The sequence below is a fragment of the Phyllostomus discolor genome, chromosome 1 (genome assembly GCF_004126475.2).
Source record: "Phyllostomus discolor isolate MPI-MPIP mPhyDis1 chromosome 1, mPhyDis1.pri.v3, whole genome shotgun sequence".
Classification (NCBI taxonomy): Eukaryota; Metazoa; Chordata; class Mammalia; order Chiroptera; family Phyllostomidae; genus Phyllostomus; species Phyllostomus discolor.
Genome location: NC_040903.2, coordinates 87,443,049 through 87,467,339, shown reverse-complemented (window position 1 = coordinate 87,467,339; position 24,291 = coordinate 87,443,049). Strand labels below are relative to the sequence as shown.

At 39.9% G+C, this 24,291-nt stretch overlaps 1 protein-coding gene across 1 annotated transcript in view; it reads right to left on the bottom strand.

The window, feature by feature from the left end:
• The window catches only part of MANBA (mannosidase beta), a 119,353-nt gene that overhangs the window by 5,758 nt on the left and 89,304 nt on the right, over positions 1 to 24,291 (bottom strand). Inside the window, exons 13-16 of the mRNA XM_028507288.2 lie at positions 20,671 to 20,835; positions 6,665 to 6,809; positions 3,345 to 3,487; positions 2,252 to 2,509 (exon numbers count right to left, since the gene is read on the bottom strand). Coding sequence (XP_028363089.1) covers positions 2,252 to 2,509; positions 3,345 to 3,487; positions 6,665 to 6,809; positions 20,671 to 20,835 — 711 coding nt within the window. The remainder of the gene's footprint in view (positions 1 to 2,251; positions 2,510 to 3,344; positions 3,488 to 6,664; positions 6,810 to 20,670; positions 20,836 to 24,291) is intronic.

The following is a 24,291-nucleotide window of genomic DNA, read 5'->3' as shown; positions in this document are numbered from 1 at the left end:
AGCCCTCCCCACACACAAAGCCACAAAGCAGTGAAGCAGGTTGCCTTGCCCTGGCGATTACCTAAGGCTCCACGCCACACAATGTACATATGCCTATTCTACAATAGGCCATGCTACTAAGACAGGGAGTCAAAGCAGCTCTACCTAATACACAGAAACAAACACAAGGAGGCCACCAAATTGGAATATGGCCCAAATGAGAGAACAAATCAAAACTCTCCAGAAAAAGAACTAAACAAAGTGGAGACAACCAACCTATAAGAAGCAGAGTCCAAAACACTGGTGATCAGGATACTCAAAGAACTCATTGAGTATAGCAACAAAATAAAAAAGACACAGGAAGAAATGAAGGTTACACTAAGTGAAATAAAGAAAAATCTACAGAGAACCAACAATGGAGGTGATGAAGCCAGTATTCAAATCAATGAATGATTTGGAACATAAGTAAGAAATAAACATTCAACCAGAACAGCAAGAAGAAAAAAAATTCAAAAAAATGAGGAAAGTATTAGGTGCGTCTGGGACATCTCCAAATGTACCAACATCCAAATCACAGAGATGCAGAAGGAGAGGAGGAAGAGCCAGAAATTGAAAACTTATTTGAAAAAATGACATTAAACTTCCCTAATTTGGTGAAGTCATGAATAGCAAGGACCTACATCCAAGATTACTCTATCCAGCAAAGCTATCATTTAGAATGGAAGGGCAGATAAAGTGCTTCCCAGATAAGGTCAAGTTACAGAAATTCATCACTAAGCCATTATTACATGAAATATTAAATGGACTTATTTAAGAAAAAGAAGATTAAAACTATGAACATTAAAATGGTAACAAATCCACAACTATCAACAGCTGAACCTAAAAAAAAAAAAACTAAACAATCAGACAGGAACAGAATCATAGATACAGAGACCATATGGAGGGTTATCAACTGGGAGGGGAAAAGGGAGAATGAAGGAAAGGGTGCAGGGATTAAGCACAAATTGGTAGCTATAAAATAGACAGGAGGAAGTTAAGAACAGGAGAGGAAAAGGAGAAGCCAGAGAAATTATATGCATGACCCATGGACATGAAGTAAGGGGGAAGATTGCTGGAAGGAATGGGGGTACCAGGCAGAGGAGGGCAAAGGGGGAAAAAAAGGGACACTTGCAATACCATAATCAATAAAATATATTAAGAAGGAAAAGAAAAAAAGAGGGTGCTATGGAAAGTAACTTCACAGGGTGATCTGATCATAAATTCCTAACCGAGCAGATCATGGTGGGTAGTCAAGCTCCAGGCATATGAGTTCTTTGGCAAAGGTTTATCTTTGCCCTAAGTAAGGCCTGCCCACTGTTGCTGTGCATCTAGGTTAACGCACTTCTGAAACACCAGAAGCAATGGCCCTGGAAGGGGTATTAGCCTTCAAGACAGCACGTAATCTTATTAACTATCCTGTAATCCAATCTCTGCATTGATTCCTCCCACCTTCCTGGGATCTTCCTTAAATTCCCTCCTTAATTTCAAATGCATAAAAGAAGCCGCAAAACTGGTATTCCCCGGAGTGTTTGAGATCTTGCTCCCCAGCATATGTCCTCAGTTTGATTCAAATAAACTCACAAAAATTGCCTATGACCTGGCTGGCATAGCTCAGTGGATTGAGAGCGGGCTGGGAACCAAAGTGTCCCAGGTTCAATACCCAGCCAGGGTACATTCCTGGGTTACCGGCCATAACCCCCAGCAACTGCACATTGATGTTTCTTTTTCTCTCTCTCTCTTTCTTTCTCTCTCTCTCTCTCTCTCTCTCTCTCTCTCTCTCTCTCTCTCTCTCTCTCTCTCTCTCTCTCTCTCTCTCCCCCCTCCCTCCCTAAAAATAAATACATAAAATCTTTAAAAAAAAAAAATTCCCTATGAGTTAGAATGTGTCTCAGTTCAAAAATAATACTTCAGGGTTGGTACACTCAAGCCCCGGGGACAGGGTCTGGTACCTAGCGGCAGGGGATCCATGCTGAGGACCCCCATGCCTCCTCTCCCACTGCATAAGCCCCTCGAGGGAGGGATGATGAGACAGCAGGGGTAGCAGAAACCAAAAATGTTAACAAATGCTGAATTAGAAATAAAAATCATTTGGCCTTTGCTTCCAGTGGGAAGGAGCCAAAATTCCCCAGGCCTTGGGTAAACTCAGTTCCAAGGAAAATTTTTACAAAAATCATGATGCAGTGTGGCCGGCCCAGAAGCAGGGACCACGGGGAACCCAGCCGACGGTGCTCACAGTGATGTGTGCCTTGTGGAGCCCCACGGCCTCCTTCAGTGACGACAGGAAGTGATAGTTGGTTGGGCTCCAGAGCTTGCTGTCGGCTGACAGGTAAAAGGAAACCACGCAGCTTTGCCGTGTACAATTTCCACATCTCCTCAGCAGTTCAGAAATCCGCTCCTGATAGAGGACAATGGCCTCCCCGGCTTTCATCACGAGATGCCGGGTCCTGTGAGAGCACAGAGGCTCCAGGGAACTCCACGCGTGGACTCTCACCTGCGCAGAAACAAGACAGGACAAAAACACACATTCTTGGGTTACTATGTTTTTAGACAATAATAGTAATAACAATTGAGGAAAGTCAGAATAGCAGGACTGTTAAGAGACTATGAAAACCAGGATTAACTTCAGCCCCACCAAGTACTAGTCCTGTAACTAAGCAAGTTACTCAGGTTCTCAAAGTCTCCGTTTCTTCCTTTGTAACAGGAGAAGAGCAGCAGCACTGACTTCTCAGGCTGTTGTGAGGTTAAATAAAGTAATCTATGGAGGCACGGGACCGAGGCATTATAATTATTCCCTAAACGTGATCGATGCTCAGTGTCCTACCAACTGTAGCCACCCAAGACCTGGGTTTCTACTCTTTTTACCTAGCATTGTTTTCAACCCAAGTCTATTTTTCCACATACGTATTCTGAATAATTTTACTGACTTCCACTCTCACATGTTATTTTTAACAATTTCTTTTTAATAAAGTTTAGGCTATTTCCCGCTTTCTATGATTACAAATAACCTTTCATTTCAGTGACACTTTACAGTTTATAATTCACTTTCATCTAATTCTCTTACTCACTACCATAGAAAGCCTTTGAGAAGATAGGCTGGTGTCATTTTACAGATAAGGAAACTGAATCGCCAACACATTAAAGCTTAAGGTCACTGAATAAAGGGCAGTTTTACCCTGAATACAGACAGGTATTTTGACTCCGAGCACAGTCCACTTTCTGTTACAGACATTTGACATAAATTAACTTCTCTTTCCCAAAAGAAAAAGAACCAAATAACTACAGAAATAATATAAACTCTGTCACAGACAGAAAGTCCAGTAACTTACAGTGAGTGTCACGCTGCAGTCTGAGTGAAGGTCTGACACTCCATAGACGAAAAACACTCCTTTATCCTCAAAACCCACGGGCAACAGTGGAGCAAAGAAATGCCGAGCAAAGTAATGAAGCATTTTCCACTTTCCTCCGTACTCTAAAAATAGTCAGGAAAGTTAGGAGGCAGGAAGGATCAAGCAGTCACTCACTGTCCTCCTGGCCTGGCTGGTATGATTTGTCGTGATTCTAGGGGCTGAGTGTGGAAGGGCGGCACAGCAAGGTCGGGAACCCATGTTTGTTGAGGGCTCTGAGCATCTGGGGCATGGCCTCATACTATCCCTACCTCTGGGCGAGGTGCACATTAACATCTCCCTTTCGAAATGAGGAAATGGAGGCTCAAGCAGTTAAGGCAAACATGCCACAGGCAGCGTTGTGACCCAGACTTGACTCCTAGCTATTAGTTCCTCACATGCAATTCTGCTTGTAGGAGCTCAATGCGCCAGCGCTCCCTTTTACTATGTACACAGGGGAAGGAATTCAGTAGCACTGGCAGTGAACACCTGTTACGAATATTCATTTGCAAGAATGATTTAGAACTCGAAGTCTCCTTTTCCCACAGGCACAAATCCTCTGAAACAAAACAACCACTACCACTAACATGCAAGTTTAGGCTGGGGGAGAACATCCCAACCAATGACAATTAATGACAGTTCCTCAAATACAATTACAAGTTGTCAAGAACCTGTAGAATTCTGTGCCCTGTTGGTATGTCTAGTATGCTAAACCCACAAAGTAAAAAATGTTTCAACATCCCTCTATTTCAGAGACAGAAGATCCTTCCCCACAAAGAACTACATCACCAAACAACTTCCGAGACAGAGAGAGAGAGAGAGACAGAGACAAAGAGATTCCAAAATTCACAGTGTAAGCTGTTGAGATGGAGCAACGTGGTTGTAAAGTTCAGATAGAATTAATTTATTTGGATTTTGCAAAGTTTCAACTCTCAGCATTTCAATCCCAGTTCTTAGTATTTCCCCTTAAAAATAATGATAGGCTCTGGCTAGTGTGGCTCAGTGGATTGAGTGCCGGCCTGCAAACCAAAGGGTCTCCGGTTCAATTTCTAGTCAGGGCACATGCCTGGGTTGCAGGCCAGATCCCCAGTATAGGGAGCATGGGAGGCAACCACACATTGCTGTTTCTCTCCCTCTCTTTCTCCCTCCCTTCCCCTCTCTCTAAAATAAATAAAATCTTAAAAAATATAACAACAATGAGGGGAGAGGGTTGGAGAACCTTTTCTTCTTAGATTTATAAGAATAAACTAGAAGTTACATTTAGAAAGTTTTTCTCAGAAATGGAAGGTGGCTCAGACTTGAGGTAACGTAGAGACTTTCATGTGTGAAATCCATTACAGAGGAGAGGCTTCTAGTGTATGGTTCCAGTGATTAAGGCCACACACAAATACACTCAGGAGAAGCAACTGAGCAGAAGGTTTCACGGATACACACCCTAGTTACTAATCAGTGACAGAGTCTGGGTATCAACGTAACACTGCATAACCAGCTAAAAATACTATGTGATTCCTGGTTTTTCCATTTACTCTGTAACTGTTCAAGTTTATGAGCCAAGCAATCTGCCCAGTGGACTTTTGTATTGCAAAATTATAACTATAAACAAGACTAATGTTTTTAAAAAGAAATATGTAAGAATCTATAGATTTTATATAGCTATTGATCCCTTTAAAGTATCACCATAACACCCTGACTGGTGTGGCTCAGGTGGTTGGGTGTCATTCTGCAAAGCAGAAGGTCACCAGTTCAATTTCTGGTCATAGCACATGCCTGGGTTGCAGGTTCAGTCCCTGGTCCAGGCATGTATGAGAGGCAACTGATCAGTGTTGTTCTCTCAAATTAATGTTTCTACCTCCCTTCCACTCTCTCTAAAAATAAATAAATCAAATAATAACAAATAAAGTACTACCCCGTCAGATGATAAGAGGTGACACATACCTGCCCCCCCACACACACACATAAGCACTGGATATATTGAGCCAATTAGGCAGAATTAAACAGAGGCTCCAAGGCTGCCCAGAGCAGGAGCAGACAGAGCGTAACTGTCACGGCTTCTCCCTGACGCCTGTTTTCTCTGACAGGTACAAGGAGAGAGTGACACTCTCCATGGAGGCATTGTCCTGTGAGGGTTTAGAAAACAGACAAATTTTTGCTTTGTCCTCAGACTCTAATACTGGGGTTTACCCACCTTCCCTGAAGAACTCATTCAAATAACCTGCATGCAATCATTTAAGGGAAGATTTACAAAAATTGTGCTCTCCCATTTCTTGAACCAAACTCAGCCCCAGAAGTCCTCAACCTCGTCCACAAGCAGAAAGATCAGGGTCAGCGTCTGAGTGTCCCTGAACAACAAACATGTCTTTGTCCAGTTTTGGGTGTTTCAGAAACCTACTCTCCCATGGTCTGCCCGTGATTCTCATTTAATATCCTTTTATCTGGTTGGTGTTGATACAGAGTTTGGCCAGAGCGACTTGGTCAAAACTCCAATTCCCGTCAAGTGGGGGCCTGGCACTAATCAAAGCCCGTGGTGAACAGACTTTAGATTTTCTTCCACAGCATGTTTAAGAGCCTCACCCGGCAACATGGCCTTTTTACTTTATGGCTTTGCCTCACTTTTGAGCCAAAACTTTTGTTTATATTTGCTGAACTTTGCGTCAAACCACCTCTGGTGAAGGCCAAAGATCACCATTATTCCCTAAGTTTTTAATGCACCAAAATAGAATAATTTAAGCTGCGAGTGCCATGCCAAGTCACCTCACCCGCTGCTAGCTGAACTGGTTCATTTGAGAAACCTTCCTACTAGGATATCTGACTCTACTACCTTCCCCACAAGAGATAAACAGGGCAAAGTAAACATGACCTCATGGACTTGAAGGGGAGTCAGGGAAAGGGATGTTGTATCACTCAGCAGGGCCAACCTCCCACGTGGTTGAATTCTCCTAAACAAAAGAAGGGATGCTTAAGTAAATGTTCCTCTGGCCCTGAGAAGTCCTCTGAAATAAATTAAAGTCTAAGCAATTATGCTTAGTCATGTGGCTGATGTCTCCTTGCATGAGCCTATCCCCTTCCTTTGCCTGCTTTTGTGAATGCACAGCACAGAACTCTCACCGAGGCTGCCTCCAAGGCTCCGGAAAGACTGTGGGGGTGGGGGTGGGGGGCCCAGCTACTGGAAGACGGCCTCACCTTGGCCTCTGTGTCTCCTCAGTGCATCTCCCCACAGGTATTGCTTTCTCTCCCACACACACACAGAATGCTGAAACACTTACCTAGAGAGGCCCAGGAAGGAGCCTGCCAGATGTCATTCAGCTGCCAATACAGTGCCCCCATGGTGTGCCCTTCTCCGGCCACTATCTCGCTGCGACTGCGGCGGTAGAATTCAGTTTCTGTTTTGACACACTGGGCCTGCATCACCTGATTGGGGGGGAAACATTAAAACACAGGTGGTATTGTTTGATGGGGGCTGTCCAGAGTGAGAAAATTACAGGCTTGAGTTGTTTGTTTTTTTAAAGCAGATTGGATAAATCAGGGAATTTGATGAGCTTATATATACCATTATTATACTAGATCTGGAATGATCCCCTTGGCATGAAAGAAGCTGTTATGTATACGAGCTGGTTTGTTTGGGGGGCTTGGTATTTGCTTATTATAACAGCTGGGTAATCAGGGGAACAGGGCAGTGGGAAGGCTCTTTACTCATGACAGTGTCCGGGGATGTCAAACTCAAACTCATTTTCACCAGGCACCACATCAGCCTCACAGTTGCTTTCGAAGGGCCGAATGTAATTTCAACTCCTTAACAGTTAAGGAGCAGTTACATTTATACAGTCCTAAAATTATTTTGGTCCTTCGAAGGCAACTGCGAGGCTGACATGGCCCCCAGTGAAAATGAGTTTGACACCCCTGGTGAAGACAATGACAGGAAACAAAAACTTATTCTGGAACAAATGCTATACATAGGGAAACACTAACTTTTTGCAACAATGGGCTTTACTAACATTTTCAGAGCTATTAAAAAAAAGCTTTACCGGAAAAGGATTCAGTAGGAAAAATAACTTTATTATGAGTCCGATGCTGCCCAATCTTTAACCCCTTTTTCTTCTAGTCAAGCAATTGTTTTTATATCTTGACTTCTGTGAACATAAAATTACTTGTAAATGCAATTCCTTCATTATGGCAGAATGGATGGCATATCACAGCAATGAGACAAGTTCTTGTTCAAAAGGCAATAAATGACTTCATGCAGGACCCTTAATTATTGTCATTATCATTGAAAAATCAGTCTCTTGTATTGCTGTTAATACTGACACTGCAGGTCGACACACTCTTGGCTTGGAGTTGTGGTGAGGAAAAGCTGCTGAATGAGAGCTCGTTAGGGGAGGTCACCCAGGAGGAGCTGGAGAGACAACCAGAGCTGCAAGGATTCCTCAGTCAGAGAAAAGAACGGCCTCAGAGGAGGGCCTGGATTTTCACAGAGGAAGGAAAAGAAGGATATATGTATGGCCACTAGAAGACAGAGCCCAGATGCCTTCCTATAAAGCTGGAAAAGCTCAGATAAAGGTACATCGAGGTAGGCTGGCTATGAAGAAGTTACTGATGAAGTTACAACTTACATGAGGCAGAACCATAAATTTCCAGTAGGGTGAAGCAAGAAGAAATCATAGTCATTCAACAAATATTTAATAAGCGCCTACAGTATATGTTACAAGCTAGCAATGGTAAGCCCCTCTCCCAACCAAAAAGATATTGGCCACCCTTGTGGAGCTTACTGGCCTATGTAGAAGACTGGTCTTAATCCACCAATCACACAAATAAATGTAAACTGTACGCAGCAATAAGAACTAAGGAGAGGTGTGCAATGTTAGGAGCTTGCATGTTAGCATAAGTGGGTGTAGCTGACAGGTGACGACTGTCCTCGAAGAAGAGGAAAGGGGAAAAGAGAGTGGCAGGACCTTGCAGCAGAAAGCACACGGGGTGAGAAGAGAATGCACAGGGGGAGCATGGCAAGAAGGCCAAGGTGGGGGGGACACAGAGGGCTGGCAGCCATGGGAGAGGCACTAGTGAGGTGAAGGCCCAGACCCAGGTGTTTCTGTGTGGCCTAAAGGTGACTGGAAGTCACGAAAACTTTTCAACTAAAGGGTGAAGTGACCAGATTTGTACTTGTAAAAGACAACTCTGGCTACTGAAAGGAGAATGGATTGCAGGGGGCTGGAATGGGTTTAGGGAGACCATTTAGACAGATATGAAAGTCTTCCAAGCAAGAGATGATGTTAGTTGTGAGCAAGTAAAAAAACGCTCTTCTCATTCAGGAACCAAACCAGTGGGACCACAGGAAGGACCACAGGCAGATATGCTCTAAGGAAAGTAAGAATGCGGGGGTGGTTAGGGGCCTGGGTGGGAGAGGTGGAGGGATTGAGGAAAAAAAAAAAAAAACAGGAAAAGCTCATGGACACGGACAACAGTGTGGTGATAGCCGGGGGAGATGGAGGCGTGTAAGGGAGATAGCAGTGATGGAAGGGGACTTGACTTGGGGCGGTGAACACACAATACAGTGCCCAGATGAAGTGCAATTGTACACCTAAAACCTGTGTAATTTTGTTAACCAGTGTCACCCCAATAAATTCAATAAAAAAGGAAAAACAAAAGAATCTCACACATGGAGCAGCATTGGGGCCAACTCAAAATGACCACTAAGATGCAGTCTGGCCCTGACTGGCATGGCTCAGTAGGTTTCAGTGTCGGTCCACAAAGTGAAAGGTCACAGGGCACATGTCTGGGTTGCAGGCCAGGTCCCTGGTTGAGGGCGTGAGAGAGGCAACTGATCAATGTTGCTCGTACATTGATGTTTCTCAACCTTTCTCCCTCCCTTCCCCTCTTTCTAAAAATAAGTAAATAAAATCTTTTTAAAAAGATCAGTCTGAATACATTAGCACAACACTAAGTCAGAGGAAATGCAATAGAAAACCAGACCTGAGAATGCTGATCTATGTCTGTCAAGCTAATCTGCAATTAAACTCAGATCTCTAGTCAAGTTCCTTGTGAAAATAGCAGTCTTGTCTGAACTGAAGAAAGGGACTGATCTACTTCTAAGCCTCAATTTCTAGGCACAGAGGAATTAAGTCCCTTGAGTAAGTATTCACGGATATGTTGAGTTATTGTACAAAATCAGTGTTATGGAGCAACTTCTAGAAAGCTCAGTGACAATGATCTGCCAAGGAGTAAACTCTCAGTAGAAAGTGATACGGAGGCAGCAACAACCATCATCCATCCATGCCCACTAGAGAGTTTTACCTCGATTGGCACAGAAAGTAACCTTCCTGCTCAAAGAGCTGATAAATCTTAACTCATTTAAATCACCCTGAGCCCCCAAAGAATCCTTCACCCACCAAGCTAACTGGACTATGGACATCAAGTCCCTGCCCCTGTCGCACATGCACGTGAGGCCCAGCACGAGAAATTCCTGTTGTCATCCTGAGACTCCTGCAAAATCAGCAGTGCTTTATGGGTCGTGTGAGAAGAGATCACTACAGAAAGACTGAGGAGGTCCTCATCATACCAGTGAGTAACAACACAGCGACAGGGATTCTGGTCACCCCAGACATTTCAGGAGCTGCAGGCTCAGCCAGCACGGGTTGAGCACAGGCATCAAATGGCAACCACCGTGGACACTCCACTTTGGGTGGAGGCCACTTTCTGGAAATCCCAGGACCCAAAGTGTCCAAAGTCTGGGCCATTCCTAATATATGGAAGAAGCCAAAGAACCTGAAACATTCTGACATTACCCACAGGGCCTTGACTCAGCACCTACTCGTAAATGGCATAAAAGGAGGAGTGTTACTCAAGAAGTTTGGGTTTGGAATCACTTTCCTTGGATTCATACTTATAAAGTGAATAAGAAAAGTCTGAAAAATAGAATTCTCAGGTAGGAACAATAGATCAGTGTATAACAGAATAGGAAATCAAGTCATCTCTTTCAGGTCAAAATGAACACTTCCAGGATAAAGCTATAATTATTAGTCATACTCATGCTTGGTTAGATTGATCCAAAAGACAACCAGATATTTTACTGATGTTCTTCATAGAGGTGACCTGAATTTTTTCTTTTTTTTCATGGTGAATTTAAGCTTCTTTTCAGGAAAAACAAAAAATCTAATGAACGTCAAATTATTTACATCACTCCAAATTCTTTTGCAAGCTTTGTTAACAGATGTTGTAACTCATTTACATTTGCAATTTTGTATTCTACTCTCGTGTAATTTTCATACATGTATGTATGTTTCCATGCACTAGCACATTCTCAATGTTTCTGTGCTTTACGGTTATGTACAATAGTTATATCATAGTTTGAATAATCATTCCCCATTTATTAGGCATTTGAATGGTTTCTAATTTTTCTTTAAATACAAGAGAAAAGAACATTTTATGTCCCAATTAATTTCTTCACTTGTTGCCTTGACACTTTTCTTAATGTATGACAAATTTTAAAGTCCTTGGTGCACACTGCTATATAAGATAGTGTGATCCAGACAAGAGGTCGCCATAAACTGGTAGCCTCCAGGCTAAACTCAGCCCCACACAGATTTTGATTGGCCCACATGGCAGGTGTCTCATGTTTCTTCTTGTCGACGTTGTCATTGTTTAATGTCTTGAGTCAGGGTATCTACACTCCATCTTGACACCATTCACAATAATCAGAGTCTTGCTCATTGAAATTACTTGCTTATTGCATACAAACATTTGAGGGTTCAGTCCCTAAACAGTCCAGCGTTCAGAACTGCAATAATTATTTATTTTTGTATATCTATCCCAGGCTCCTTGCTGTAATTTGCCCTCTCTGATTTAGTAGGTAAATATTAATAATCCTTTATTTTTGTCATTAAACAGTCTTTTTCAATGCAAGCAGAACTCCTAACTCTTGCTAGCAATGAAAGGAAAAGGGTACCAGGCGAGCTCTAACCAGTAGCCTCTCATACCTTAATTTAGTGTGAAGGGGAAACCAAGAGTTTTGAGCGCTCCGGGCTCTACATGGTGTGGTATACTCGGCAGAAGATGGTGCCATGCCGATAACATAGATCTGCATTTCCCCAGGCCAGTGGGTGCCTGTCAGGACTAATGAATGGCACGTTTGTTCATAAAAATGCAGAAGGCCGCTGTCCACTACTCTTCTCAAAGAGAAGTTGTACAGTCCCAGATCTCTGGATTGTCTCTGAAACTGCCTCTTTCCCTTTAAAAATTGTACCTGTATTTATTCACTAATGCACACTTCCTTAAAGAGAGCAATATTTACATATTAAAAAGATACATGCTTAGGCATTTCCAAGGTTACTCAGTCCCACTGTTAGCAGACAAATGTTATTTTCGTTTCAAAAATATGACTACATTCAGCAGCTTGCCTGATTACACTTAGGAAAGCAGTCTCCTTAGAGAAACAGATGGTGTGGTAAAAAGGAATTGGAGCAGGGCACCGAGACCTAAGGTTCCAATTCCAGCTCTGCACGTGATGGGGGTTGCTAGCTGTCTACAATAACCGATCCTCCCTTCCTCGTGAGTGACAGAGCTGTCGCTGGACTAAGTGATCCAGAATCACACCCCCTACCCTTGGAACTAGGAGTAGCCATGTGGCTAAGTTTTCCTGACAGATGTGATTTATATCCTCTATTTACTTAAAGTTATCTTGACAATAAGAATCTTCCAATAAAGCCATTTTCTAAACTGAGATATAATTCACACCATACAATTCACAATTTAAGTTTCTAATTCATTGTATTTTCTTATTAAATTTATTGGGGTGACATTAGTTAATAAAATTATAGACAAGGTCTGTCCAGAAAAAATCCAGCCATTGTTACTATAACAAGAATGGTTTGAGTGACATCAATGTAACCTGATTGTCAGTGTGAGTGGACTGGAATGCAAATGTGTAAGCAATGATGACTTCACTCTACTGGTCAGTAGGTGCGGTAGACACCACTGAGTGAGCATTGTACTGTGTGGTCATTGCATTCAAAATGACTGAGCAAATAAAGCAATGAATCTGCATCAAATTTTGCATTAAGCTTGAATCTGCCTCCACGGAAAACTATTCAGATGATTCAGAAGGTTGCAGCTATGAGCAACTGGTGATTGGCAGCTTCATCACAACAATGTACCCGCTCATGCATCATGTCTCAAGTGGTTTTTGGGCAAAACATCAAATCACCCAGGCGACTCAGCCCTGCTACAGCACAAATTTGGCACCCTGTGACTACTGGCTTTTCCCAAAACCAAAATCAGCTTTGAAAGGGAAGAGGTTTCAGACCCTCAATGAGATTCCAGAGAATATGATGAGGAAACTGATGGCAGCTGGGAGAACTGTGTGAGGTCCCAAGGTGCCTACTTTGAAGGGAGCTGAGGCATCATTGTCCTAGGGACAATGTTTCTTGTGTCCTATATCTTTTTCAATAAATGTGACTTTTTCATATTACATGGCTGGATACCTTCTGGACAGACTTTGTAGGTTTCAACTTTATGGTTGTATGACACATCCATCTGTATATTGCATGTGTGCCCACCACCCGAAGTCAAATCTCCTTCCATCACCGTATATTTGACCCATTTACCCTTCACTACCCCCACCCTCCTTTCCCTCTGGGAACCAACACACTGTTGTCTATGTCTGCGAGTCTCTGTTTGCTTGTCTTGTTTGTTCATTTGTTGCTTTCAGTTAATACCCCACATATGAGTGAAATTATCGGTTTTTTATTTTTTCTGACTAATTTCACTCAGCATGATATTCTCAAGATCTACCCATGTTGTTGCAAATGGCAGTATTTCATCTTTTCTTATGGCTGAGCAGAATTCCACGCTATAGGTACACCACATCTTTATCCAATCATCTATCAAGGGACACTTCTGTGTTTCCATGTCTTGGCCTTAGTATAGTTACAGGTCGTGCATTACTAATTCCAGCATATTTTCATGACGCCAAAAAGAAACACCATACTGGTTAACAGTCACTCCTCATTCTTGCCTCTCCTCTGCCTCTGGCAACCACTAAGTCTACTTTTCCTGTTTCTATGGATTTGTCTACTTCATATGACTGGAAGGCTGCAATATGTGGCCTTTCGTGACTGGCTTCCTCCACTTAACATAATGTTTTCAAGGTTCATCCACGGTGCAGCATGTATCAGTATTTTATTCCTTTTTACTGCTGAATAATGTTTCATTGTGTGGATATACCACATTTGTTTATCCATTCATTAGTTGATATGTGTTTGGACTGTTTAAAATTTTTGGCTATTATGAAAAATGCTATGAACACTTGTGCACACATTTTTGTGTCAACATATGTTTTCCATTCTCTTGAATATATACCTAAGAGTAGAGCTTCTGAGTCCTATGATAATTCTGTATTTAACCCTTTGAAAAACTCTTCCACAGCAGTTGTACTATTTTATATTCCCACCAGCAAAATATGAGGGTTCCAATTTTTCCACATCCTTACAGTGATGTTAAACTTTCTGTCAACTTGACTGAACTAAAGAATGCCTGAATAGCTAGTAAAACATTTCTGGATGTGTCTGTGAGGATGTTTCTGGTGATTTGGTAGATTGGTAAAGAAGATCCATCCTCACTGATGTGAGTGAACATCATCCAATCAGCTGAGGGCCTAAATAGAACATAAAGACAGAGGAAAGGCAAATGCTCTCTTCCTTCTTGAATTAGGATGTCCATCTTCTCCTGCCCTTGGATGTTGGAGCTCCTGGTTCTCAGTCCTCCAAACTCCAGGGCTTATACCAGTGGCCTCTCGGTTCTCAGGCCTTCAGGCTCAAACTGAATTACACCACTGGCTTTCCTGGTTTTTCCATATTACAGATTAACAGACTGTATGACTTCTTAGCCTCCATAGCCATGTGAGCCAATTCCAATAGTAAATCTCTCTCCTGCCCTGGCTGGAGTGGCTCCATGGATTGAGTGCTGGCCTGCAAACCAAGGGGTCACCAGTTTGATTCCCAGTCAGGGTACATGCCTGGGTTTCAGGTCAGGTTTCCAGTAGGGGGGAATGTGAGGGGCAACCACACATTGATGTTTCTCTCACTCTCTTCCTCCGTCCCTTCCCCTCTCTCTCAAAATAAATAAATAAAAATCTTAAAAAGAAATAAATCTTTCTATATGTATTGTTTTTAATTTTTTTAACTTCTATATTCTAGATATCCCACTATCTAGGTATCTCACTGTGGTTTTGATCTGCATTGTCTTAGTTACTAATGACATTGAGCATTTTTTCATGTACTTAATGGTCAATTTCTTCGGAGAAATAGCTATTAAAATCCTTTATCCATTCTGAATTGAGTTGTCTTTTTTATTATTATTGAGTTGTAAGAGTTTTTACATATATTTTGGACATTACATTCTTTTTAAATACTTGACAAAAAGTTTCTCCCATTCCGTGAATTATGTTTTCACTTTTGTGATAGTGTCCTTTGATACACAAAAGTTTTTAATTTCAATGTCTATTTTACCCACTGTTTACTTTTGTTTCTTTTTTCTTTTATTTCTGTAGTTTTCCAGTTTTCATTGTGCAAGTCTTGCATCTTTTTGATTGAATATATTCCAAAGTATTTCTATTCTTTTGGATACTATTATAAATGGTATTGTTTACTAAATTTCATTTTCAAATTGGTCATTGCTTAAAATATAACTGATATTTGTATATTGATCTTATATCCCACAAAGTTGCTGAATTAATTTATTAGCTCTGGCAGGTTTCTAGGCTGGGTTTTTTTCATTGCTTTTTGTATATAAGGTCATGTCATTTGCAGAGAGATAGTTTTACTTCTTCCTTTCCAATATGGATGCCTTTTATTTCATTTTCTTGCCTAATTGTCCTGGCTAGAATCTCAAGAGCAATGTTGAACAGAAGTGGCAAGAGTAGGCATCCTTATCTTGTTCCTGATCTTAGAGAGAAAGCTTTCTATCTTCACCATTAAATATGATATTAGCTATAGGTTCTTCATGGATGCTCTTTTGCAGGTTGAGGAAGCTCCCTTTATTCCTAGTTTGTTGAATTTTTTTTAAACATAAAAGTGTATTAAATGTTGTTTAATGCTTTTTCTTCATATGGTTATTTTTTCTTTATTCTACTAACATGGTGTTTGACTTTCATATGTTGAACCAATGTTACATTCCTGGGATAAATCCCAGTTGATTATGGTGTACAAATTTTTTATATGCTTCTAGATTTGGATGGTTAGTATATTGTTGAAGGTTTTTTCCTGTCTATATTCATAAGTGACATTGACTTATAGTTTTCTTTTCTTGATATGTCTTTGTCTAGTTTTGATATCTGGATAATAATGGCTTAAAAAATCAGTTGGGAAGTGGTTTCTCCTCTTCTATTTTTTGGAAGAGTTTGTGAGGGATGGATGTTAATTCTTATGTTTTTTTTTTAGAATTCACTAGTAAAGCCATCTTTGTAAAGGGAAGTTTTCTTTTAGTACTGGCTCAATCTCTTCAGTTGTTATAGATTTACTCAGATCTTCTATGTCTTCTTGAGTCAGTCTTCATAGTTTGTTTCTCTAGAAATTTGTCTATTTCATGTAGGTTATATGACTTATTGTCATACAATTAGTTACAGTATTCCCTTATTGCCTTTTTATTTCTATAAGGCCAATAGTAATGGTTCCTTTTTCTTTCCTGATTTAGTAACCCGAGCCTTCTCTCTTTTTTTTCTTGGCCTGTCTAGCTACAGGTTTTTCAATTTTGCTGATCTTTTCAAATAACTAACTTTTGGTTTTGTTGATTTTCTTTATTATTCCAATAAGGCCTTTTTTAATGTGCCAAATTTCTGATGTCTGTTTTACTTCAGTGCTGAAAATAGATATTATAATTCAACTAAATACCTCAGTAGCTATAGAATTCCCCTATCACAATTGTGATAGGATATAATATTATAGTTTAAAAAGTGCATACCTGCTCCATTTATTGCCCTGATAACTTGGGCAAAATGCTTAGCCTTTCTGAGCCTCTGTTTCCTCACATATAAAACGGAAATAGTAACACAGATGTCTGGAGATATTGTTAGAATTCAAGAGAAGGTATGCACAGCACCTCGTGGCCCAGGGCTAGGCATTTAGTACACACCCAAAGAATGCTGATTGTCTGCCTGACTGTAAAAGCACATGATGCACATAAATACAATGTACTAGTATGTAATAGATTCTGTTAGTAATCTCACCTTCATTCCCCTCCTTTCCGTACCCTATCCCCATCTTAAAAGCTCAGCATGGCCTGGATGTTCCATCACATCACAGTGCTATTCAAGGGTAACTGTTGTCATCAGTACCTAGACCCTCCCTTTTCTTCTAACTTCGTGTGATCAAGACTTACAACAAAATGGATCTCTAAAGAATATGACTCTCTCAAGCATGCCCCCAAGCATCTAGCCCCCATTATATGCTCAATAAATATAGGAGGAATAAATGAGAGCACTAGAGGGGCTACAAGCAAAGGGGTTTGCAGGGACTGTCATGGCCCAGCTTCCTCTCTCAGTACCTAGTAAGAGGCCATTCTGGCAGAGTAAGTCACTTAGCAGTTAGTTGACATGTGTCAGGGCAGCCAGTCAGTCTTCAGCCAGGCAGAAAGGTATGTGTGACACACCTTAAGAGGGTGTGTCTGGTGTGAAGGCTCGGTGGGATACAACACAACGAGACATGGGAGAAGAATGAAAGGTGGAAGCAAGATCATTTTGGAATACTAGAAGAATTAAAGAGATAAGAGCCTTCAGGGATAACTTAAAGAGAAGATAAGGAAGGATCTCAATCTGAAGAAACTTACTGCACAGCCTTCTCAGGTAAGATTTTTCTGATAGTTGTGAAAAAGAATGCCTAATACAATGTCTTGACAAGTGGCACTTAGGCAAGTACCTTGTGCTTCTGAACAATATGGCAGACCATGAGCAAAAGAACAGCAGAGGGAATGGAAGCAGAGAAAATGGACCAAAGAAAAGTTTTACATAGATTAAAGATTATCTGAAATCAAAGTAGCAAGGGGCAAAAAGCTTTTTACCCCAACATTTCCTGTTTCTCTTTCAGTCAAGAAAATCCAACACTAAAAACCAAAATAATCCTAATTCTGATTTCTTTCATCTCAGATGCCATGCAGTGTATCGGAAAGTCCCAAGGTAGAACCCACAAAGACAGGTCCAGCTGTGAGCCAATGCCTGACAGGACATCAGTGATAAATTGCCAAACAATACCATCACCAACAAAACCCAGCAACTGTAAGTCTACTTGTCCGCACAGTTCCTAACTACCTCAAATGCCAATGAGTTCAGAGAGAATTATTTTTGTCAGTTCTCCGAATAGGGTCTTGAGAAAATAGAAGAAAGTAACAGTCATAAAACGAACAGCTGGGAGGAGGAAAGCCAGCATGAAAAACAACAGCTGAAAAGGTCCACACCACATGTGCATGCGCACACACACACACACACACACACACACACACACTAATAAAGATCTTCCTGTTTCATACATCAAAACTGAGACACTTTTATAAAATATTGGTTATAGAAAATTAATAAAAATGAAGTGTAACACTGTAAAAGGGACAGATACCAACATTATCTTTAAACTTGTGTTTTATGAAGTAATTTCAGAAATTAAATATCACATTGGCAAAACTTCCCTAACTGATAAGATTATGATTGAAACTTTGAAATTCTCTTAACCACATTTTTTCTTTGCTTTCTAACAAAGGGTATTTTTTTTTTGGCTTACAGTTTTCTGTTTCAGTTTCCATTTGGGACTTTGCATTTTCATATAGTAGAAAACTGATGAGGGTAGTAAGCATGAGTTTAGTTTACAAACTCAAGTTTGGCAAATTTTTAGGTACTAATATGCAAAAATTTAAATGTAATCATGTTTGACAAAACCTGTGATCTATTTCAGATCAACTCATGTGGCTGCGATTAGGCTATTTCTCTCTCAGAACTTGAAACAAGAATGGCAAAGACATCGGATAATTAAGCAGTGGCTTTAATATAGTCTTATGTAGTTCACAGTTTTATGAAATAAAATAGGCAAACAAAAAAGTAAAGTGGAAACATTCAAATGAAATTATTATCCAGAATTCAGTTTGGTAGTTTCTCTTAAAATTAAACATAAATTTCTCACATAGCTCAGCAATTTCACTCATATATTTTTACCCTAGAGAAATTAAAATAAGTGCACAAAGATTTATATGTAAGTATTCATAGTATTATCATAACGATCAAAAATTCATAATAATCCAAATGTGGCTCAACTGGTAAGTACATAAAAAATGGTATATCATACAAGATTATACCATTTAGCAAGAAAGAGGAATGAAGTATAGATACACGCTAAATCATAGAAAAACTTCAAAAACATTATACTCACTTTTAAAAAAGCCCAATGCAAATGATCACATATTACATGATTCCATTTATAAGAAATATTGAGAAAAGTAAAATCTATAGAGACAGAAAGCAGATTAATGTTTGCCTAGGGCTAAAGGTAAGAAAGAGGAGAGTGAGTGGGCACAAGAAATCTTTCCGGGATGTAAGAAGTGTTCTAAAATTGGATTATGGTGACAGTTGTAAGACCTGATAAATATAGTAAAAATCATTCAATTGGACACTTAAAATAAGTGAATTTCATGGTATGTCAATTATATCTCAATAGAGCTGTTTTAAAAATAGCCCAGTAAGGTGCAAAATGTGGCACTCACAGATCTTAAGTATACTACTCAGGGACTTTTAACATACATTTACACCCATGTAACCAACACCCAGATCAAGATACAAAACTTTTTTAGCACTCCATAAAGTTTCCTTGTATCTGCTCCTGTGTGCAGCTCACCATCCCCCTCCACAGGAAGGCTTACCACTAATTCGCTCTCTACCATCTTGATTCATTTTGTCTGTATTGAAACTTCGGTGTTTCTTTTGCTCACCTTAATGCCTGTGAGATTCATCCACGTTACTGCTAGTAATGCAATGTTTTTTATTGCTGTGAGTATTCATTGTATAAACAGCACTATAATTTGAAGTCTTAAGTTAAAGAATATCTAGGTTGTTTCTGATTTAGAGCTATTATGAATAAAGCTGCTATGAGTATTATTTTAGATGTCTGTTGACAGATACATACACTCATTTTTCTTGGGTACACAGCTAGGAGTAGAAATGCTGATTCAAAGAGTAAACAAGTGTTCAGCTTGGGTAGAAACTGTCATAAAATTTCTCTAAGTAGTTAAACTAATTTCTACTCCTACTAACATTATTGAAAAGTTTCAGCTGTCCTACCTCCTCACCAACAGTTGGTAATGTCAATCTTTTTAATTTTAACCATTGTGCTAAAATTACATTGTGTGGAGTTACCCTGGCATGGCTTTGATTTGCATTTCATTGATTAAAAATTAAATTGAGCACATTTTCATATACTTACAGACCATTTGGATATCTTTTTCGGTGAAGTGCCTGTTCCAGGTTTTTGTCCATTTTTAATAGGTTATCTGTCTATTCTTATTGCTTTATGGAAGTTCTTTATTCTGTGTATAAATCTTTTATCAGATACATGTATTACAGATATTGTTTCCCAATCTGTGGCTTGCCTTTTCTCTCTCTTAATGGTGCCATTGATATACAAAAGTCCATAATATTAATGAAGTCCTATTTATCATTATTTTCTTCCATAGTTAGAGTTTTTATGCCCTGTTAAGAAATCTTTCCCTGTGCCAAGCTAATGAAGTATTCTCCTATGTTTTCTCCTAGAAACTTTATTGCATTATCCTTCACAGTTGAATCTTTAGTCACTGATCAAATTAACTTTTGTATGTGGAGTCACAGATACCCACTTGATGCAGCACTGTTCATTGATAAGACTGTCCCTTCCCATGAAATTTCAGTGGCATCGTCTGTAAGTCAGGTGACCACATCGTGGATGAGTCTGTTTGGGGACTCTATTATGTTCCATTGTTCCACTTTATCCTTAGGAATTGCTACAGTCTTAGTCACTGGAAGATTATAGTAATCTTGATCTGGGGAACATTTTAATGCATAATTTTTTGTACAACTTTCTAAGCTATTCTTGTAAGACAAATGCCAAAAATTAACTATTTTAGGTCTTACGTGTTAACACAGATTTCTTTTGAAGAAGATAAATTCCTTAATTAGTAAAATAAAAAATAGTTTTCACCACATAAGATTTATAAAACTTATATGATCTCTTATGTTAGCTGCAGGAACCTTTGGAACTTCAGAATGAAAATGCCTTACCTGAGTAAGGTAAATGGTATCTTTGAATGCACGTAATGGGTCTGTGCTTTGAGGGAGTTTGAAATGAAGTCCAGCCTGAAGAAGCATTTCATTGTTACCATTTTCATGATGCTGTCGATGAAGTGAAAATCGGCTTTTATAAGACCAGTCCTCTTTAGATGAAACCTTTTGAGTAAAGAATAAGAGGTACAAATTGGGAAATTAGGAGTAAAACTACTTTTCTACATATTTATGACAAACCTGAAAGTACTCTACACACTGGAATAATTTCACAGATGTTTCTGCCATCATACATATTGTTGGTGAAACACCAGCCTTGTGCAAAGTCAACTCACAAAACCAGGATTTGTACCTATACCCTCCCTTATTCAAACTTGGAAAATTACAATTTGATATTTCTAATAGTCTTCTCTAATAAAATACTATTCCGTTTTAAAACATTAGTTATGCGTATGTTCAAATGACATTTATCTATTTAAGCAAATAAATTATCAAAACTAAGTAACACTCTAGACTGAAATCAACATTCTATTAAAACTATAAATTCCTTAACAGGAATAAAACATCACTATTAAGATGGTAAATGCTTTAGCACTTGCTCATCTGCTTCTCTGTGATTACATGTATTTGAAATGTTTAATTTTTAATTTCTTTTTTATTTTTAAATCATTTTTATTGTTATTCTATTACAGTTGTCCCAATTTTTCCCCTTTGCCTTCCTTCGCCTATCCCACCCCCAGCTCCCACAGTCAATTCCCACACTGTTGTCCATGTCCATGGATCATTCATACAATACTTTTCTAGTCCCTTCCCCTTCTTTCCACCCTTATCCCCTGCCCCCTCCCCTCTGGTCACTGTCAGTCTGTTCCATGTTTCCATGCCTGTGGTTCTATTTTGTATGTTAGTTGATTTTGTTCAGTAGATTCTTCTTATTGGTGAAATCAAATGGTATCTGTCCTTCACCACCTGGCTTATTTCACTTAGCATAATGCTCTCCAGTTCCAGCCATGCTGTCACAAAGGGTAGGAGCTCCTTCTTTCTTTCTGCTGCATAGTAGTCCATTGTGTAAATGTACCACAGTTTTTTTGATCCACTCATTTACTGATGGGCACTTAGGCTGTTTCCAGCACTTGGCTATTGTGAATGATGCTGCTATGAACATTGGGGTGCATAGGTTCTTTTGAATTGGTGTTTCAGGATTCTTAGGGTATATTCCCAGCAGCTGAATCACTGGGTCAAAATACTGAAATGTTTAATTTTGATATAGTTGAAGACACAAACTAAAAAGTAATTCTCTTTTTCCCTAAAATAAATCCTTTTTTTTTAAGCCAGGCATAACTTGTGGAATATTTCTCCTATTCCTTTAAATAAATTATGATCAGGTCAAAGTAAAAAAAAAAAAAAAGCCCCCCAAAACCCACACACAGTAATAGTGTCCTTTTACAGAAAAAAAAGGCAATAATTTTGGCTTCTAGGCCCATGATGTAATGCACTATTAGCATTTGATAAAGATATAATTGATGGCTACATCTCAAAATATCAGAGTTTTAATCAAAGTTACAAAGAGACTTTGAAAAAATATATTCCACACCCCTCAAAAAACCTAAAAATAAAAAAGTTTAATCCTTGCTCATAAACTATGTCTTATAATTCCCAGCACTGCACAGACCAATCACCTTAAAAAGAAAAAGTTATTCTTTAGGCATTTATTTATACCAAATGTTAGTAATGTACATTAACCATACTTAATGTGCAGTTTTTCCAAATTATATATACAGGCTTGCCTGAATGTACTTGGTAGGGGGTAATATGGGTGTAATAATTTATAGTTTTAATTTGAACGATTTACCTAAAATTTCATATGATGTGCTTGAGTGTGATATTGTTATGTTAAAAAATTACATACTGGGACTTCCGGCAAGATGGAGGAATAGGTGGACGTACCGTACCTCCTCGCACAACCAAGAACAGAACAACAATAATTTACAACAATGATTTGCAGTCATAATATCAGGACTGTCAGAGGATTTATCTAAATGGAAGTCGGACAGCCAAGAAGTTGAAGTAGACCCGTACATCCAGACTGGTAGGGGACGACGAGCCAAGCAGGCGCGGGGCGCAGGCGCGCGTAGGTCGGGGGAAATTTGGCGCAAAATCGGCGTGACAGCAATCCGGGGCGCAAGAGCGCAGCAGTGCAGCGGTGATCCCTGAGTATGCAAGCAGTGGCTGGGGGAATCAGTGGGGCAGCGATTGTGCACCAGGGCAGAGCTCATGGCCCAGAAGCCCAGGGAAGTGTCTGACTCCAGGAGAAATGAACTGTCACCATTGATCCCTCCTGTCCCCACTCCCGCCCCTGCCCCAACATATAACGTCACAATCTAGCGACTGGGGCCGGTGAACACTTAAGGCTCCGCCCCCCACCATAACAAGAGCAACCAGACCGGAGAAATAATAAATAAATAAATAAAATAATAGGAGAGACAGGGAAAGACATAAGACATGTTTCCAGCAGAACAGATCAGTCCCCCAGGACTCATCCTTTTGAGTGACCAAGAAATAGCCAATCTATCAGATGCACAGTTCAAAACACTGGTGATCAGGAAGCTCACGGAACTGGTGGATTTTGGATCCAAATTACATGAAAAAATGCAGATTACCATAAAAGGGATGCAGGAAGATACACGGAGGAGAGCCAATAGTGAAAGGAAGGAATCTGAGTTTCAAAACAATACAGTGGACCAGAAGGAAGATAGAATCAACCAAGCAGAAAAGCATGATGAAATAAGAATTCAAAAAATCGAAGAAAAGCTTAAGACCATCGAGGACACCTTTAAACGTTCCAACATCCGAATTATAGGGGTACCAGAAGGGGAGGACCAACAAGTGGAAAAGTTATTTGAACAAATAATAAAGGAGAACTTCTCCAAACTGGCAAAGGGAACAGTCTTCCAAGAAATCCAAGGAGCGCAGAGAGCCCCAAAGAAGTTGGACCCAAGAAGAAACACACCAAGGCACATCATCATTACATTAGCCAAGGTAAAAACGAAGGAGAGAATCCTAGAAGCAGCAAGAGATAAGGGGACAGTAACCTACAAAGGAGTTCCCATCAGACTGTCAGCTGATTTCTCAAAAGAGACCTTATAGGCAAGAAGGGGCTGGAAAGAAGTATTCCAAGTCATGAAAGACAAGGACCTACATCCCAGATTGCTCTATCCAGCAAAGCTCTCATTTAGAATGGAAGAGCAGATAAAGTGCTTCTCAGATAAGGTCAAATTAAAGGAGTTCATCATCACCAAGCCCTTACTTTATGAAATGCTAAAGGGACTTATCTAAGAAAAGAAGATAAAGAAAAGACATGTATAGTAAAAGAGCAGCAAACTCACAATTATTAACAACCACACCTAAAGCAAAACCAAAAGAAACTAAGTAAACAACTAGAATAGGAACAGAACCACAGAAATGGAGGGCACATGGGGGGCTAACAGTAGGGGTGGGAGGAGGAGAGAGGGGGAAAAGGTATAGAGAATAAGTAGCATAGAATGTAGGTTGAAAATAGGTAGGGGGAGGGCAAGAATAGTACTGGAAATGTAGAAGCTAAAGAACTCATAAGTATGACATGTG